Source organism: Montipora capricornis, chromosome 14 (genome assembly GCF_036669925.1).
Source record: "Montipora capricornis isolate CH-2021 chromosome 14, ASM3666992v2, whole genome shotgun sequence".
NCBI lineage: Eukaryota > Metazoa > Cnidaria > Anthozoa > Scleractinia > Acroporidae > Montipora > Montipora capricornis.
Window position 1 is genome coordinate 9424554 of NC_090896.1, and position 20000 is coordinate 9444553.

The following is a 20000-nucleotide window of genomic DNA, read 5'->3' on the forward strand; positions in this document are numbered from 1 at the left end:
GGGGTCTGATTCCCACACCAAGAGTTTCGTCGAAACTCAAAAACATTTTGGGAGAGGTTTGCTACGTTCCATTTTGGTTGTTGCACTTTTGGCTGCACAAGAATGGTATTCAATTTGTTAAACTCTAAATTACACAACATGTTAAATTCACAAAGGCTGGAAATCTCACCAAAAACCTTTTCCAGCAAAAATGTCATTGAAACAGAACAACATATGTGCTAGAGAGGCACAAAAACCCCTGCCTCACTTCCTGGCGGGCGGGCAAACAAGATACACACATCCGTGTCACAAAGCATATGCAAGTCAATAATTTCCGACTTTTGACGTCAAAACCTTTTTTTCGAAAGACCCCTGATCGTAAATAATGAAGCACAAAAGAGATAACTTAGATGTAAGTGGTGCCTCACTGCAGTTGTTTCCTCTCTCCTTCTCAAACTCATCAATCATTCATTAGGGTCACAGCAAATAATTAGGGATATTTGGGTCACTTTCACGAACCTTGATACCCATTACTTACTCAGAGATTGAAATTCGTAAGGGTTTTGATCTGAGGATCAACCGTGATTTTGATCACAACATTGAGCATTTTTTCCCTAATACATTGTGAACAACAATTTCCCAAAATGACCTGAATATTATTTGATATAATTAACCTTGATTTTCACGATTATTGACGAAATAGGGTGAACCCGTGGGAACGAGACGATAAAAATAAACTAGCTTTTCATAGCTGTACATTTTTTATTGAACAAATGATAGCTATTTACCCCACCTTCGGTGAGGATTTAAGGCCTCTCTAACCATGCGTCCTCCTCCAGGTAGCGTCCGGATAAACGGTCCATAACGGTCTTCGGTAGATAGCTCCCCCCGGGCTTCTTGGCCACTTCCATCACAAACTTGGTAAGTCTAGGTAATACAAGGGACTTGCATCCATGTCTTCACTGGTGGAAAGTTGGGCGAGACCGTGATCAGGCATGTTAACGTAATGTTACGGAAAATGGCAAACTTGCACGGCTGCAAAGTTAATTTGTTCTTTCATTTGGGTGAGGACATATGTTTTATTGTTGCATTTGAGAAGTAATCTCAAAACTAGTGTTCGATGTTCATCCGGGGTTTCCAAGCACCTCAAACAATAAAACCACTTGGCTGCGCCTGTTTCTCGGTGTGTGCAAACACCCGCACTCGTTTTTGCTATATTAACAAAATCCAAGCAACTAAGATGTAAAAAAATGTTGAAGCCTTCAATAGTGTCCTTATTCTTCTTCCTTCTTATATATAGATTTTACATGTAATTAATATGGGGGGTTTAGTGGGAGAGAAATAAATAGATAAATAAACAAATTAATTTAAATTAATTAATTAATAAACTGGCTATATGAATATTCCTCCTCCTTCGTCCTCAACTTCCTTGTTTCCATGTTCTCACTAAAACCGCTACTCCACTAGGTGACTTAAAATTTCCTCAAAACGCAAAACCCAAATTTGACACTTCATGTTACTTCATCCAACGGCGTTGTTTCTGTTTTTGTTTTCAGCCGCCCTGCGTAGGTCAATTTATCGTTCTCAACACAGCGGATCCAACCAAATTCCTCGTGTTTCAGGACACACACAGTTTCCTTAGACTTAACTTTGGCAGCTTTTCACGAAAGAAATTAGCCTGCGTAGCATAAGCGCTAAAAGTGGAGAGAACGAGGGACTCACAGAGAGTATCAATCGAAATCGAATCGTCCGCATCCTCTGCGCCTCCTTCTTTCCCTCCCCTTTCAGCTCATATGCTACGCAAGCTAGAAAGACAACAGGCAATGTCGATGGAGAATCCGCTAATCACAATTACAACGGTGACACTTTGACCCGTGCGGCGGCTATAACCTTTATATAACCTTTTCAGAAGTCGGAGAAAGGGGGGGAGAGGGGTCGGGAGTGGATAAACTCATCAAAGTGGTTGAATCATTTCTTCTGAAACACTGAATAGACATACTTGAGATGTATCAAAAGACTCGAAATACTTGTGAATGCCGCTAAATTTTGGAAGAGCGAAACAATTAGCAAATAATAAATAACCTTTCCAAGGGATAAGATAAAACGGGCAACAGCGCTACTCAAAGACGTTACACGGGTCTTAAAAAAAGGGATGCCGAAATAATTTTCTCTCGGTTAAAAAACACTAAAGAATTTGCCGATGTATTTTCATGCACTCTTGATTCTTCGAGCGTAATCCGTAACAAAACCTGTGCATCGCGCAGCAAAAAAAGTCAGAACGTCGTTTCGCGACGTCGTTTGTGGTTCTTACCTAAGCATGTTTCCCTTCTTACGCCTGAGAGCGATCCCTCAGCTTCTGTGCGACCTACTGCCACAGCAAGAACCTCTGAGATGCTCTCGCATGTTTGGAAGCCAAAGCCTAAAGGCATGTTGCAGAGGTTTTCGCCAACTCGACTGTCGTCACGTGATCCACTTCCTTTTGCAGTATTTTTTGCGATGCCATCTATACTTTTAGGGGACCTTGGTTTACAATAACTGCAGCAATAAGAGCACGACTTTCCTGTAGGCTGCTTGTTTGCTTTCTTTCTTTTGCTTAGGCGGTATTTAAAGGGGGAGGAAAACCCCAAAGAGAGAAAAAGGGAAAAAAAACGAGAAAAAGAGAGGGAAGGGAAAAGGAGAAGGGAGAGGAAAGGGGGAAGGAAAGGAGGGGGGGGAGGGTCCAAAAAAACATCATCCAGAACCGTTCCGTTTATCAATCTGCTATCGTATTAACACACCGGGCCCGGTGGCTACTGCACAAACGGATGCTCCTTAGTCTTTGTGACCGATTTAAAGATTACAATCCGATCAGATTACCAACAAAGTATTGAATCCAAACGAACATCTCTAACAACTTCTTACAGGAGAAACTCTTTTGATTTGGATTGGTAATCGGACCAACCTCGGTGCCAGGTCCTCTTTGTCAATGACAACTACAATTTAGACCCTGGGAACGAGATCGGTAATCGAAATCGCTTTCGTTCAAGGAGAATACAAAATTTTCAAGTAAAATAGTAGTCTTTTACTTGACAAAATTTTAGTTTATGACTACTGAATATGTTCCTTGATCACTTACTTGACACACTCGTTGTAACAGCAGGACTTCTATATATCTTAAGTACGATCAGTTTCACTGTCTCGATCAGATTTGGAAGTTTTCGCTGAAAAAATACTCGAAACTGCTTATGTTACCTTGTACAAAGAACAAGGATGTTGTCCCCGTTATTAATTAATGTCCCACCAAAATCACAATATGTGAGTGGAAGAGTATTTGTTAAACCTTTTTTTTCGTGCTAGAAATCAGCAATAGATCGCTGCATAATGATAGCCGCCGACAATTTGAAGCATCAGTGAAAACGAGGTTCTTTCGCGGATGGACGCTGGATAAATACACTACAGGCTCTCACATAACTACTTATTAACCAACCCCATAGGGGCTTTTTCAGGGCCAATGAAAAACACAATACCGACGGCAACTCATTTTCAACAACAGCTGTTAAGAATACCCCTGGCCGGAGGCAAGCTACTTGGCTATGTAGAAGAGCAACTGAGGAGTTTAACCAGGGACTCTACCAGTCCCAATGTTCAACAAGTGGTGGTCGTGTCAAATATATCTTGCACCCCGGATTCCTGGATCTCCATGCAAGCGCCTTACCTACTGGGACCGGCACTGCCCCAAGACGGGCAGTTGTTGCTGGCTCTTGATGTACATTTTCAACAAAGAAAACTCCAGAAAGTAGAAAAAAAACGACAGCTTTTTGACGAGATTTAATTGATATCCAACTTTTTTATCATTAGCACCCTGAAAGTGTGGGGGGGGTGGGGGGGGGTAATGCTCCTACTTCATTGACCGTTCGACCCTTTTCATAGTGGAGGCAAATCATTTTTTTTAAATGCTAATAGCTTTTCTAGCCTCGCTACGACCGAGCACTGCTCGTCGTAGCGAGGCTATAAAGCTTATTTCAAAGAATTTTTGCTTACGAATCACCGTCGGTAACAAATACATCTCCCCAGTTCAGCAATTTCATAATCACGAATGTCCTCCATTTCGACAATTTACATCCTAGCCTTATGGACGGACATCTAGTAATCGGAAGGGTCGGACATATCGGTTCGACACGGGCTGCAAAGCAGCACTCGGATTTTGTCCGAGTATTATCGAGTCACCATCGACAAATAAGGCACAAGAAGACATCGGCCACTTCGATAATACCATAATAATCTTGGTCCCTCCAAATTTTAACATAAGCATTGTTTTTTGTTTTCTCCCATTTTCTGAAGTGACCTATTGCAATAGACCAAACCGTCTAACTCAATGTTTATGTACCCAATTCAACTGAAGATAGCAACCACTTTCATTGCGCTTTCAGTCTTGTCTACAAGTTTGAGCTAATGGGTTGTGTTATTTTTGATGTTGACGTGGCTAAAGAGGGGCGTTTTATTTAATTTTATTTCACTACACTAGAAGGATGGGAATACATTTTGTAATGAATTTTTTTTTACTCCTACAAGTATAACACCATTTTTTGTTATTGAGTCTAAAATGATAGTTCACTAGGCCCTTTAAAATAAAACAAATGATGGGTAGTGATTCTAAAATCGGCACCCAAAGTTCCGCCAAGTCGTTTTTACGTAAAAAAGTTTTTAGTATATACTAAAACAGTGGATAGTGTTGAACGAGCGCACCGATTTGGCTACTCAACCTCCGGATAATCCTTTGCTATTTCACCTACTGAAGCCATTTGCACACGCAATTTGCGCCCGAAAATGTTTGTAAATCTTTTCCAGGAATAATGAGTTAAAATCATCTTCTTGTGCCTATATTATCTCACTGTTTTAGGATAAAATACTTTAAACACTTATCACTCTCACCCCCCAGTGTCGGTGGCTAGTGGCATGGTGGATATTTACCGAGCCGCTCACTTGCCACCACCACTTTCGGTGATAGTTTTTACTAAATACTAACTACTCAAGAGGGAAAATTACGTGTTCGGACTACAACTTTTTGATCTTTGTGTGTTTGTTTGTTTCTTGAACTTAAAATTTACTTGTAGAGGTTATTTTGCTTTTTCCTCGACGAACAGTCATGCACTAGAAGGATGATCTTCCTTCGACGATTTTGTATTGAATTTTTGTTTACTCTTACAAGCATACAACTTTTGTAATGAGCTAAAAAACTGCCATTTCATTAGCCTAATTTTTTAAAGGAAATAAAAATAATAAATAACTACAAAAGTATTTGTATAAAAATAAGTGTTTTCAATTCACGGAATGATTCTTTCGGTAACACCAACATGGCCACAATGTCCTTTGTTTTGGAACAACCAACATGGCCGCCGTTTACGGTCATGTTACAACGTTTCTATAACCAAGAATGCATTTTAGAATGTGATGCAATATATCGAGAATCCTGATTATTAAACAAACGGTTAATTCTGAGCAAAGCACATGAGGGAAAAATCTCTTCAAACCTTCTGAGGGTGCTCAGAGCTAAACACGCTCTGACACAGCTAGTACGCCTGTTATCGAAGGTGGCTGAAATGTCCCACTTGTGATGTATACGTGAATATTGATTGTTAAATTAGACTTATAGGACTGCAGAATGAAGCCAGATTCTTCCCAGCATAACCGCCCGTTAAGTCAAAAACGTTAAGTTTGAACTATGAAAAAGAAAAGATCCTATGTCTCTTAAAGGGAACCTGGGGGGGGGGGGGGCACTTCAACAACAACAAAAAATCTTTACAATAACAGGAAATAACCTTTTTTCAGAGTCAAATCAGGCCTAATATTTTTTCAAAGAAGCGTTTTGTATCCGAAATAAATCGCAGTCTTAGAATCGCGGTATTTTTGTTTTCAAATTTCGCGGGCGCCGCAATCTTGAATAATTGTGACGTAAACGGTTGCCCTATTGTTATTAGACAAGAGCTCTTTGTGTCAGAATAGTAGGGCAACCGTACATCATAATTATTCAAGGTGGCGGCGCCCACGAAATTTGAAAGTGAAAATTAGTGATTTTACAATTCACTTTTCCTGATATGAACCCCTTTTTTAAAACAAATTTCGAACAAATTTGTCTGGAAATATTATTTTCTTCGGTTTAAACTCTTCTGTAGTAAGAGTGGAGGTTTCCTTTAAAACTAATAGCATAGAAAAATTTAATAAAAGGAGTGGACTCTGTCTCCTTGTTTCCTACGGTAAACTGTATTCTAGTTACACCCAATATCGTAAGACAAAATGAGGTGATCATGGAAACAAAGTCAATTCCAGCCTCATTCCTATTCAAAAAGACAGGTATACTGGCACAAAATAATCCAATTTCTATGTATTAAACTTCAGTGCTAAACAAAAGGCATCATCTCGTGCTTCTAGGGAATATCAATCCTCATATTTATTCCCCTGAGCCTCGAGATGATGCCTTTAGGACTGAATTTTAATATATCGAAAATAGTCTAAAGGATGTTTTCACGTGACGTCATCGACCTCTCATTAGCTTCTTTTGTTCGTCCACCAGAAGTCGTAAATTTTTATATTGTTATTGATGTCCCTAGAGGTTGCTTGAAAAAGTCCTATTAGGCCTATTTAATTGAGAGAAGGATTCTAAAGGTTTAAATTCGTTTTTATCGCTTCTTCAGCCAGGTCTTTCCGCCCCACAACCCATGTCTTAATGCTGTACATAGCACGGCGTACGTTGCTTCTGAGCCATTCTTCTCTTTCCATCTTAACAACATGCTGATTGCCTTCTTGGCCCACTCTTCGTTATCCTTGTTAAATCCTTTTATTTCCCCCTCACTGAAACCAGACGACGCGCAAGAGGTTCCCATGAAGTGAGTTCCTTGACAGCCACTCCAATCTCTCTCGGGAGGGTGTTTCACTCGGGTCTGAAACGAAGTATGACATACAATTATCGATTATTCAACTGAATTTATTCATGCTGCACAGAAACGCTCAGTGTGAGTGAAGACCTCCGAAGAAATATTTCTTCCTAGTGAACGAGCACTAAATTGGCGCGGAAGCAAACTGCTTTCCCTTCACGATTTACCCTTGTATATTTTTCGCGCGGGTAGAATGCGTTCTTTACCTCATAGTGGGCTTTCTTCGTACGCGAAGTCTTATCAGGAAATTTAACAAATGAATGAAACCGGCTAAGGCTACGACAACGCCACAAAACAAGTATATCATCGGATAAAGAGGAAATTAATCGTGCTGCGCATGTAGCACGCACTTTAGCATACAGCGTATATTTTTGCTGTACTCTGCATACAACAACGAGAAATCACAAATTTAATCGAGGTTTTAACGACAACTTGGACGTAGAAGTGCAAACCTTTCATTCTATATTTTTACTCTAAACCGCTCTTATAAATTTATTTTTAGGATAATTCGCTCACAATGTACGACTTGAACGATGAAAGAATCGTTAAAGATTCATTTTGAGGGGACTCTTTCGTTGACGTCGCCGATGCTGGATATAAAGGATATTACATGGCCGCGCGGGGATATGAATTTTATCTTCGAGTGCTGAAAGTATCTCTCACGAGTGAGCGCAGCGAAGATACTTACTTCTTACTAACCGAGCGCGAGGGCCGTACTGGGGAATATTGGTACGAGTCGTGGCAGTACGGGACCAGAGCGCAGCGAGGTACGTACAAAAACGACCGAGGCCATGTTCCAGCAGTACGGCTCGAGCTAGCTCGGTTAGTAGAGTTCAGTTTAAGATATGGTTTTTATTACCTTTTGCTTGTTTTTTGCAAGCCACGTAATCGGGGCCCGTGGGACCATTACGGGAGAATAATGCCCTACAATTCAGTGACAAATTAAGCCAATCAGAGCGCGCGTTATCTCGGCTACAAACAAGGCCATATAATAGGAGAAGATAAAATTCGTCAATCCCCAAGCGTTCCATGTAATACACCTTATTCCAAAATGGCCGCTGATTTATGCGGCTAGATATTGGCCCTTTTGCCTTGTTCAAGATAGAATATTCTTCTGAGTTTTAAGCTTAAGAACGAGGCATCAAGGGCTAACTTGAATAAAAACAAAAGATATTTGAATGGCGGCCATTTTGGAATAATGTGTATGTTCTGTTTATTATATAGATATTGATGAAATGTCTAGATTTAAAACAACTTGATTTTCTTATTTTCGAAAGGATGAAAAAGTGGTCACCAATCGCTAAAACAAACACTTTGTGTAACGTGAAAGAAGATATGAAAGTTGTGAAAAATAAATCTTTAATGTAAAACTTTACAATAAAAATGCTAATGTCGTAGAGAATAATTATATTAAAGCACAAATGTATCTTATGATGAAGAGGAAGCTCGCGTTTTATTGGGTAATCGTGTTCGTTACCATGACGACACCTATACCCTCACATGTCAAAGATAAAAATGATATGATCACTGCGCGCGGTGAAGATACGATTTTTTAGTAAAGGAGAAATCCTGGTATTTCATCATTATCTATAAAATAAAGGGAGTTTTAGCATCGACGAAACTAATTTTCCTTTCGTAAACAAACGATGCCATGTTTGACGGTCGATGCCATTCTTAGTAACCATGCTTTTTTATTCGGTTAAAATGCTTGCAGCACGTGCAGCACGAATATTTAAAATTTCCTCTTTTAACCAATAATATAATTGTTTTGCGGTGTCGTCGTACGGTTGCAGTTGTCGTTGTCCTTTCGTTAACTCCCTATTCCGTGTGTTTCGCCATGATATATCAAATATATTAATGATATTTTGAAACTATCTGTTAATCTTTTGACAAGGAAAATACAACTGGCAAAGAATACTCCTGATTCAAGAACAATTACTGAAAAGAAAGCTTCTGCCAATTTCGCCGGTGCCACAACGAGTGGAGCCGGATTCATGAATAAACACTTTCTGTCGTTATTAGGGACTTGAAAATCTACGACGCGGTCGTAAACGAGAACGCCACAAAACAACATCATTGGTTAAAAGAGGAAAACTAATCTTGTTGCACGTGCGGCACGCATTTTAGCACACAGTCGTTCTGTACTCTGCACCAACGACGTGAAATCACCAACTAAAGGGACCTTAAGATCTACGACAGCGACTTCAGCAAAAACGTCTCCTCAAAATATCACTTTGCTTTATCATAATTCTTTCGCGGTTATTCAATCTCGTTCACTTCTTACAGTTTGGGCGAAGTATCGTAAAAATAAATTGATACGAGCAGTTACAAAGTGAAAATAGAGAATGAAAGATTCTCTGTTGCATACTCGCGTTGTTGTCAAAACCTCAAATTTGGTAATTTTTTTTTACGTCGTCCTTGTGCAGAGTACCGCAAGAATCCGTCCTAAAATCTGTGCTGCACGTGCATCACGATTATTTATGCTCTTTTAACCAATGATATCATTGTTTTGAGCCGTTGTTGTTGCCATCGCCGTCGTAAAATCTTAAGCTCCCTTTGATGACAACGCGAGCATAAAAGAGGAACCTTTCATTCTCTGTTCTTAGGCCCATTTTAAACGTTGCATTTTACATGTGCCGAATCTAATGCAAACGACAAAAATCTATTGTTTTCGCTCATTTGCATTAGATTCGGCACAAGTAAATTAAAATGCGACGTATAAAATGGGCCTAATTCTGAAAATTTATTATTAATATACTTTGCCAACATTACCTATAATTCCCGGCGAGCTTGTTGTGCATGGCCTTGTAGAAACCTCTGGATATGGACTGGAATTGTTTTTGAAATTCCCACAGCCGGGAGAGACCTTCAACAGTTTTGCTGTCAGAGTTGCATTTTCTGAAGTAAACAGATAGACTAATTAGGCAAAATCTTTCGTGTGATTCGTTTATAAAAATAATGAACAAACTGCGCTTATAAACATAACAAGATAAGGCATGTTGCAAAACTTTTTATGAACTTGACGTTTCGTATGCTCCAACATACATCTTCAGAAGTAACGGTTACCTAAAGTACAATTGAATTTAAACACGAAGACTAATACCAAATAAGGAAAGTAATGACAATGAAAATTAACAGATCTAGACCTAGTTAAATCTGCTTGAAAAAATATAAATGGCTAGTAGAGAAGAAGTTTGTCACTGTCAACATTTTCATTAGGCACTGGTTTTAACTCGCGAATCAACAAGGTTTCCTTAATTTTACGATGTATATCAGACTGTCCAGTGGCTAATTATAAAATGTCAAAGTCTGCAAAGTGATCGCATTTAATCCTGTGGCCTGTTTGGGTCATATGATCAGCAATGGCAGAAGAATGGCTGTTACTCGTCAGCGCTCTGAAATGTTCCGTTTTCCTGTCTTGTAATCGACAGCTTACCTTGCATAATGAAAAAAAAAAATCGTCATTTTTTTGCCCAGCTCAAAAAAACTTACTTCTCAACCAAGTATCACGATATTTGATAATGATAAAAATAAGTATGCCTCTCTGGAGCTTAAAGAGTTTGTGAAATACCTTGGAATCTTTATTGACCAAAATCTAACCTGAAAACACCATATTGATCATGTAGCTTTTAAAATTAGTCGATATGTAGGTTCATTATCCAAATTGCGTCATCATGTTCCAACCCATACACTTATAACCATTTACCGGTCTCTTATTTCACCACATTTAACCTATGGCTTGTTAGCCTGGGGCCAAGCCTGTAAGTCTCACCTTGAGAAGCTTCTTTAATTACAAAAACGTGCCCTTAGATTTATTTACTTATCTGATTTCAAATAACACGCAGTACCTTTATTTATCGAAGCCGGTGCTTAACCATTGAAGTTTTCCTTTTTTTAAGATCACAACTAATTTAATGTACGACCAATCTTATAAAAGAACGACTTCACTAGGAAAATAGCTAGTCTACTCTTCGATATTTTAATTTCTGCAGACCCTTACTTAGAAACTTGCGATATTATTCACATAATAAACCATTTTGCCAAATGATATTGGTCTTAAAAATCAAGAGATAGTATTCATTCAATTAATGTACTTACTGAAATTCAATTCCGTATCACGGCATTTCCTATTCATCTTAACTTGATATTTGTGATGACCTTCATCTAGAAGACTTCTAGAGCCATAAACCTTTTTGCTAAAATTGCATCTTAAGATTATCAGAAATCTATTAACTAGAATCTCAATCAGCATTCCAGTGTTCACATCCTTATATTAGAAACATTCAGTGGATCTTGTACATTGACATTGTTCCTAAATTATTAGATATTTTATTTCGTAATCTCTGTCATTTTAAATATATTAATTAACTATTATATCTTTGCTGCACCCAACTCGATTAGCTTTGCTAAATTTGGGTGGACAAACTTTTCCTTGTTAACTAGTATGTAATAAACGTTGTTGCTGTTGTTAAATATAACGAAAATAAAAGACATAGCGATAATATCAAATGAAGCAAGCGACAGCAGCAAAAATAACAACTGTTTAAGACGTACAAGGAGGGAATCCACAAAAATAACGACAATAGCAAATATCCCGAAATTATCAATCCAAGCAAGAGAGAGACGGAAACGGGGTCTTCCATCTCCATCTCCAGCTATATGTGAATTTTCCTACCTGACATTTTTTGGTAAAAGCCGCAGATCTTCAAAACAAGGGAAAATGCGCAACTGTGGCAAATTAACGCTCAGACATTGACACTCAGACAAGACGAAACTTGAGAAACGTTTCAACGACTTTTGTCCAGGATTGTAGGCAATCAGAACACGTAGAAAGCACTATTCACTTGTGTGGTATAATAGTAATAAATATTGTTACCGTTACAATTATATATATTGTTGGCACCTCCTCTTTTCCCTTCTCAACTCAAAGGGCCAGAAAAGCACACCTATAAAGTAGGTAGGGTTAACAGTACTTGCGCTAAATAATAGCTAAAAGAACATAAAACCAAAGCACAAATAAGTACAATACCATTAACCATTTTTCGCAGTTTCTTCACAAGATTTGCACACTGTTCCCTCCAACTGAACTTCTCTGCATAAAATTTTTTTATCCAGGTCATCTCATGAAGTCGCTTTTGATGATTAGCTCTGACATTATCAATTTCGTTTGCCCACGTGGCAGGATCATTTGAACGAACTATGCATGTGTATCCAAAGTCAATCTCTTCTAACGCTCTTGCAAATCCTGAATTACTTCCCACAAGAATTGGTAAACCGGCTGATAGAGCTTCAAGGGCTACAAGACCAAATCCCTCTGATTTTGAAGGCATGATGACAAGATCGACTTCGCAAAAGAGATCCTTTATTTTTTCCCGGCTCTGTACAAATTTTCTAACTGTCAGCTGCTCATCAGTAATTCCAAGGTTGAGAAGTCTCCTCCTGACCTCATCCTGCTTCCCATCAGGGGCACCCACAAACAGAAGATAATAACGTTTTCCTTTCAGGCGTTGATCAGCAAATGCCTTAACAGCAATGTCATATCCCTTCACCTCAAAGTCCTCATAATCTCCTCGCCCACACAACAACACAATAAAATCATCATCACTCTCAACTTTGGCCTTTTGCCTCAAAGCCCCAAATTCCCTATCAAATAGACCCGGAATTATTTCAAAAATGTCCTCATCCTCCTTACACCCCTGCAAATAGGACGAGTAAGCCTTTTTAAGTCTTGGGCCCACTGGAACAACAAGGTCAGCATACTTGCAAAGATCAACCTCCTCCCAGTGCTTCTGTTCACCTCTTGAAGTAGGATTATCATAACCCTTATATTTGCTGAGGTCTTCTGGAGCAGTATGTACCATGTGCACCCATTTACAATTTTGGAATTGTGGAGAACGTTTTATTATGTTAACTTGCCGGCCAAGTTTCACACCATGACCAACAACAACATCTATTCTGTGATCTTGAGGTGGAAAGCCCAACCAGTCAAGAGGTTCACTGAAGCCTGGTTGTTTCCCTGCATCAAGAACATTGATCCTAAAATTTTGGGCTGCCTTTTTGTCTTCATCTTTGCAAGCGCCCTCTGGGACCAACACAGAAACTCTGACATGCGGTTGTTCTGACAGATGAATTGCAAGCTCTCTGTTTAATGTTGACAACCCCCCACACGATGAATTCCATTCACTCCCTAAGAGAGTAATGTCCAGTGCTTCCTTGCTTTTTTCAACAAATAGTCCTTGTGACATGATTTCAATTCCAACTGACGGAAAACTGAAATGGTTTACAAGACAAACACAGAGTGTTAACAGCGATTACCACATTTTACAGCCAAATGTTCATCCTGGTGCTTAGTAGCTAGTGAATGGGCAATTGACGAATCTTATGTCCAGAAATGCCTCTAATTAGATGCACGTCCAATTTTGACATCCGACACGAAGTGTCCCTTTAAGTCTAGGCAATTCCTACCTATTTTCAACAACAAGGTAAGGATAAAGGTTAGCATTATTTTTAGCTTTGGGTAAATGCAGCAGTTAATCTTTACTTAAAGAGCCGCATTTGGGGACTCTTTGTGACATTTTTTGTCCGTATTCCGTGACATGAGTGATGTTGAAGTTGGGGAGAAGAGCAAGGGGACACTTCGTGATGCTTATTGAAATCCGCGTGCATCTAATTATGTGCATTTCTGGACATAACACGAATGATGCAGATACCTTTATTACGTTCTAGACTGCACAAGGAAAGAATAGAACGGGTATTGTATTGAATATTATCCGACCAACGCGAAGGTCAACCCGACAAATTCACTAAACCACACTGACGTGTTGACCAACACGTTGACCGACTCGCGACCAACCGATCGGACGACACATCACCAACAATGGCAAAACAACCCCAATACAGATAGTGGCGCGCACACAAACACTGTGGAAGGCTTGTGGGAACTGGTTAAGAGAGAGCTGAATTCAATGTGCCAAGCTACTTGGACGAATTTACCTGGTTCAGGAACTTTGCTGGGGCCAGATCATTCGATCAGCTGTCGCAAGACATTGATCGCTGAACAGTTTCTGGTACAGTGAAGGAAACGAGTCAACAAAACGGCTCCCTCAGGGGCCACCACTGTGACATAAATAAACAACAGTGATCAATAAAGAGGACTCTTTTAATAAGGTTTTTAGAAGTTTTCTCTCTTAATGTAATGTGTTATTTCATTACCCGATTCAATTCGATTAGCGTGTGTGTCCACTGGTAACTTCCAATGATTGGCACGACTAAACAAAACCATTTAACATGTGCATTTAACATTTCGACGAATATCAGACGTTTGGGGAAACGCATTGGCCAAAAACTTGGAGAAGTGTCTTCTTCATTTATCTCCTGCAACGTCACGAATTCTTGACTTTTTCCACTGGATGGTTTTCGATTTATTTTTTTATTGCCTGACAGTTTCCTGTCATTGTTTACGTAGACAAAAGAATAAATTGCGTGACCGCCTACAAGTCGAAAATTTACATAAGGAACGTTGCTTCGATTACTACCAATTTCAATCCGCAAATGCCGAAGACGAAAACACCTACAGTGCATTATTTCGATGTTTAATACCCTCACTCCACATTTTTTTATTTTGTGAATTTGGTAAGCTCGGATAAAGCGAGATATCAGCGGCCTGTTTACAGTCAGTACGAACACGCCGGCGAGCGTATATTACACACGATTCTCTTCTTTAACGTTGCCGGAGGTGCTTTAGACGACAAAATACTCTTCCATAAAGACTCACCTTTTAAGTAACACTATTTACGACGCCCTTTTCCTACGAACCAAGTTCTTAAAGTTGTTTTTGTCACTTGTCGGCAAGCGTGCTTGGCCTCACTGTCACGCTGAAAATTCACACCAAAAATTATTCTTTACTGGCTAAATTGCAGAAAACACCGCAACACTAGCTATTCTGCGAGAATCTTGCAAATGGCAACGCTGTAATGCGTTCGATAGAACAATATTCACACATGGCTACGAGGTTTTATGGTTAAATTTGAATATTACTTTGTTTAGAAATCTCCTTGAGACTTGTAAGACAAAGATAACGGAACTGAGCCGTGAAATCCGACCATAAAGTCTCGTAGCCATGCCTGAATATTGATATAACGAACTCCATCTCGGCCTATAGCTCTCTTAACTACAGTTACTAGGCCTTAAGGCACTAATTTCAAACTAGTTAGTTTTCAGTTATTGTAGTGCTTATCAACAGTTATTAAGGCTCAAGTAACTTCGCTGAATTATGAATAAATTACAACGGAGTAGCCGGGTAGACACGTAGCCACTTTCCCAAGAAATTGAGTGAATTATGACTAAATTACATCGGAGTAGCTGCGTAGACGAGAAGCCACCTTCCTGAGAACTTGAGTGAATTATGAATAAAGTACAACGGAATTGCTGCGAAGATGCGTAGCCATCTTTCAGAGAACTTGAGTGAATTATGAATAAATTACAACGGATACAACAGAGTAGATGCGTTCACGCTTAGCCACCTTCCAGAGAACTTGAGTGAATTATGAATAAATTACAACGGAGTAGATGCGTTCACGCTTAGCCACCTTCCAGAGAACTTGAGTGAATTATGACTAAATTACATCGGAGTAGCTGCGTAGACGCGTAGCCACCTTCCCAGAGAACTTGAGTGAATTATGAATAAATGATAACTCGAGAAACAGCGAAGACGCTTTGCTGGCTGCACCGTTTAGCTAGAGATGCGGGGTATTTTGCAATTTTTCCGCACAATTATCAGCCTTAAATGGTGAATTTTTGCACAAAACTGCTAATGCCTTTGCTGAAGAGTTGTCTATTTATGTTTACGAGTAACAGATGCACTGGCTTTGGACACCAAAGTAATTATTTATATAATTATTTGTATTTTTTTCACGTATCGTTAAGCTTCACTCTTTACTTTTGTATTCGCATAAAAAACGACTGAATGCGCAAAATAGTCATGCAAAATAGTGATGATGAATGTCTGTACTAAACTGTTATAGATGAGCCCTTTGGTCATAAGTTGTGTTTTTAAGTTTACGATTAACGGATGCCCCGGTACGAAGTTTGTTCATTACAGCTGTCAAACGCCTGGTTGAAAATGCTCATACCCGAAGGCAAAATGCAAGAAAAATATGCTGATAAAGAGCTCTTGATTCTCAAATTATCACAAGCAATTAATTTCCAACGGAAGAAAGTGGTGTCCATCACGTTTCCTTGCGAAATAACAACTACTTTACAGATCTTCACCGATCCTTTGCGTCACAGGAGAAATCATCACTATGAAGCGGAAGTAACTTGAGGGACACTACTTCCAAAAACAAAACCTTAGCAAAATGAAAATTAGTGCAGCTAAAGATACCTTCTAGGATAGCCTTAACAATCCCTGCTAGGTTTTCATCGGCTTTGTCAAGGAATAAGCACGGTTTTATGCCAGTTACACTCAATCCTGGTGCCTACGAGAACTTCAAATTCAGCTTCTTGCTCAAACCACTGGCGTTGGCCGCTAAGCTCTGGGGACGAGAAGTGGTTCATTCTCGTCCCCAGGACCGCCCGGTCCCCTTAGTTGGCAAGAATGACATGGGTTTTGGCAAGTGGCACTAAAGCAATCAAGTGGCAGAACTAAATTCCTTGGGAATGACGGCTCTGCAGTGCAAAATTCCAAAGACATACGAGAATCTTCTTGTTGTGTGGTAATCTCGTACCCAGACCTTCCACGGTCGTACGGAAGGCAGATCTGGTAAAGTTCGATTTCGAGCATGCTCAGTGCCAGCGAGGCCCGAAATACGGGCTTTTCTATCACTGCGCATGTTCGTACTCTCTGTTGTGATTTTGGGTGATTTTGCGGAATAAACATGGATTTCGAGAGTATTCTTGAAGAGATTCTTTTGGGTAGAGGACAAGGAAACCTTAAACTTCAGCCGAAAGAGAAAGAAGCGCTACAGGCGATTGTTTTTGAACGGTTGAGATTGCTTAATTGTCGGAGTAACTCAGCTTAATCAATAAACGAGTGAGTGCTATTTTCTTCACAATCTTGTGAAAAGTGTAGTTAGCCAAACCGTAAATTGAAAGCGAAAATGTTAGAGTGCTTAGACCTAATCACTGCAACGAGTGCTATTTTCTTGACACGATCTCGTGAAAAATGTAGTTAATCTAACCGCAAAATTCACAATTGATCACTACTTAATTCGCGAGTCACGCTTTAAGAACGAGAAACACTGTTTTGAATAAATTACATACTTCAACTTGAGTTTATTAGTTTCTGCGTACCGCGTAGCAAGCTACGCAGAACTTTATTCGAGTGGCAGGGTACTTGGGGCTTTCGTTGGTACCATTTACACAAACGTCGCAAATTTTCAAAATGATTTTCGTCAACTGTAAAGCTTTTCGGGCGTCGGAAAAAACAAAACTTTCCTCCGCACAACTGACATTTATTCAAAACAGCACATGAGCTTGCGAAAACCAAACCTTCATCAAGTGCCCCGCGAAATAAGCCAATCGGAGCGTAGATTGCATTTCCGCAACCTTTTTTAAGTAGCCAATGAAAAATGGTGTACTGTCGAACTTTACCAGATCTCACATTTCCAGTGACAGAGTAAGATCTGGGTACGAGATTAGTTGTGTCGCGGGAGAATCGGCAGCAACCTTTGGGTGATTTCATGGTCTGGTTTGGTAGCGTTTTGCATTCAACAGCATGACTCTTCATGATCATTTACTATGGTTCCACCAATGGCTAAGCCGTTCTCCGTCTCCTATAATTCAGCTCGGAAAACTAGTCACTATTTTAAAAATAATTTAAAATTTCGTATCTTATAGTTACGAGCATACGGATTTCATACATGGTCTAAACATAGCTCGTTGTCAGTTCCACAACTCATACTATCATCGCTCGGAAAATATCTGCAAGAATTTTTCCGACCTTATCTTTCCTATCAGATGGGAAGCATTTCCAAATTTATCTTCAAACTCTGCATTAACCGACGTGTAGCCGTATCCTCCCCTCGAAGGAAAAAAGGGAGGAGGAAAGCTGGCCCAAATCGTGTTCCCTAACGTCACGCATTTAGCAAGAAAATAGATAATGGTTTCTCATTGGTCACTTACCTCTAGACTGTTTAACCAGGTCATTTGATGTCCGTCGGAAGTTTACAGACAGCTTGGTATAGAAACGTTGTGCAAAGTCAAATTGAAATAACTGGACTTAGAACCCTCACCAAGATGGCTGGATATTGGCGAGATCTTATTTTCTCTACGCAGCGCCAAAAATTGATCATTTTATCTTAGTTGGCCCGTAGATGGTAACGGAATGAAAATGCTGACCGAGTATTAATTAACCCAACTTCCTTGTACACATTTTTTCCGACAAAAGACAAGGAGCCGCTATGGCATTCGTGGAATAGCATTGAAATGTATATATTGATTACTTCATGGTTGGTGAGTGCGTACGACTTTTATTCACGAGTTGTGACGTTCTGGTCACCAGAGCCTCAGGTCGACCCACGGATCTGGGAAACTCTATGTAGGAGAACATGCGCCGTAGGGTTCTCATAGCCAAAAATTGGCTATTTGAATCTTACGGCGCCTGATCACTCCTCGTGCTAACATGAATGCACCAATTAGAGACGCTTTGGATTGTTCTGCACGAAAACCAATGGCAAGACACTTTGCTTCAGGGTTCCCCAGAGCTCTGAAAAATGTAATGCATCACCTCTTCTTTTTTCAAGGAATTCAATTTGGAAATAACTTAAAATTGTAATAATGATCTTCGAAGTAACTTTATACAAAATTTGCACAATTTTCTCATTAAATAAATTCTTTTAATGATTTATTTGTTGAAACAAAGATCGAATAGATTGACCTATTCCAAGTTATCAACTCCGTTGATAAAACCATTTTTTGTATACTACTTCAACACCGACGCAGCACCACAGTTTCTTTAGAAACTAAATAACCCCCCCCCCCCCCCCCTATTCCAAGTTAGTTAGGTAAACAGCTGGGCAGATAAGGTCTTTGTGCTTGACGTGTGGGTCTCTGTATGTGTGTACGGTACGTTTTTTTTCGACTGGATTTTGGCGTCCTATACCTGTCAGGTAATAGGAAGACGTGGCCACTGACTGTGAAACCGCATCTGACAACACCTTTTTGCTTTTGTTTAGCTCGGCTGCGCATTCGAGCAGTCGAGCAAGCTCTTCGTGTACCTCGAACCACTGGCAGCCTGCTCGAAGGCTAGTCTTAGTAGAATAAAGCTGTCAATAACCCTGTGTCAATTGGTGCAAAAACAGAAACAGGATTTTTTTTCTTTTCTTCCACTCTTTTTACATTAAGTCGATATTGTTGACACAGCCGAGTGGAAGGGTGGAACGTTCCTGCACGTGTGACAGATCATGAAAAAGTGGTATATATAGCTTCCTTTAAAAGACCTCCAGAAACAGAAGCAACAGAGAGGGTATAGAAAGATAATAGTCTGTCAAACTCTTACTGCGAAACACGGGAATTATTATTTATGGTATCCTATTGTGGGTTTTACCATGATTAATCACTATACATGCAATTAACATTCCAGAAATATTGATATTTTTGGACTTCACGGTCTTCCGAGTTTCAAAGTGATCATGCATGACACGAATTTGAATGAAATTCTGTATAAAACCGAAAATGGAAGCAGTTATTCCGAGAAATTGAAACGGAATACTGTTCATTTTGGGTTGACGTATCTTCCCATCTGCCAAAAGTGATTTCAACGCATGTCACGCCAAAACTGTGAAACAATCCGACAGAGTGAAAGGCCAAAAAGTAGACAGATTACAGATTACAATTCAAACATGAATTTTGTAGGAAACAATAAACAACTGCGTTATTCATCAATAATTCTTACAAATAAATAGCTTGAAGCCTTTTCTAAAAAGTAGGCAAGATATTGACAGAAACAACATCAGAATTAGGAGAATTGTAAGACTTATAACCTTGCTAAAAATCGCGGGGGATTGTTTAGCATTAGTTCTGCAGTAAAGTAATTGGAAAGTCTTATAATTTCTTGTATAATAGGAATGTATTTGAATTTTTCAGTAAAACAATTTTGTTCGCTAACAGTGA

General features: G+C 39.5%; 1 protein-coding gene across 3 annotated transcripts in view; it reads right to left on the minus strand.

Moving 5' to 3' along the window:
- LOC138032963 (D-inositol 3-phosphate glycosyltransferase-like) overlaps positions 1 to 16411 on the minus strand; it is a 33637-nt gene extending 17226 nt beyond the window's left edge. Inside the window, exons 1-5 of one of the 3 annotated variants that reach the window (XM_068880685.1) lie at positions 16273 to 16411; positions 14665 to 14764; positions 13884 to 14006; positions 11920 to 13160; positions 9663 to 9788 (exon numbers count right to left, since the gene is read on the minus strand). In XM_068880685.1, coding sequence (XP_068736786.1) covers positions 9663 to 9788; positions 11920 to 13135 — 1342 coding nt within the window. In that variant the 5' untranslated portion in view covers positions 13136 to 13160; positions 13884 to 14006; positions 14665 to 14764; positions 16273 to 16411. The remainder of the gene's footprint in view (positions 1 to 9662; positions 9789 to 11919; positions 13161 to 13883; positions 14007 to 14664; positions 14765 to 16272) is intronic. The other 2 variants (XM_068880686.1, XM_068880689.1) reach the window with 2 other exon arrangements.
- Positions 16412 to 20000: the final 3589 nt, after the last annotated feature.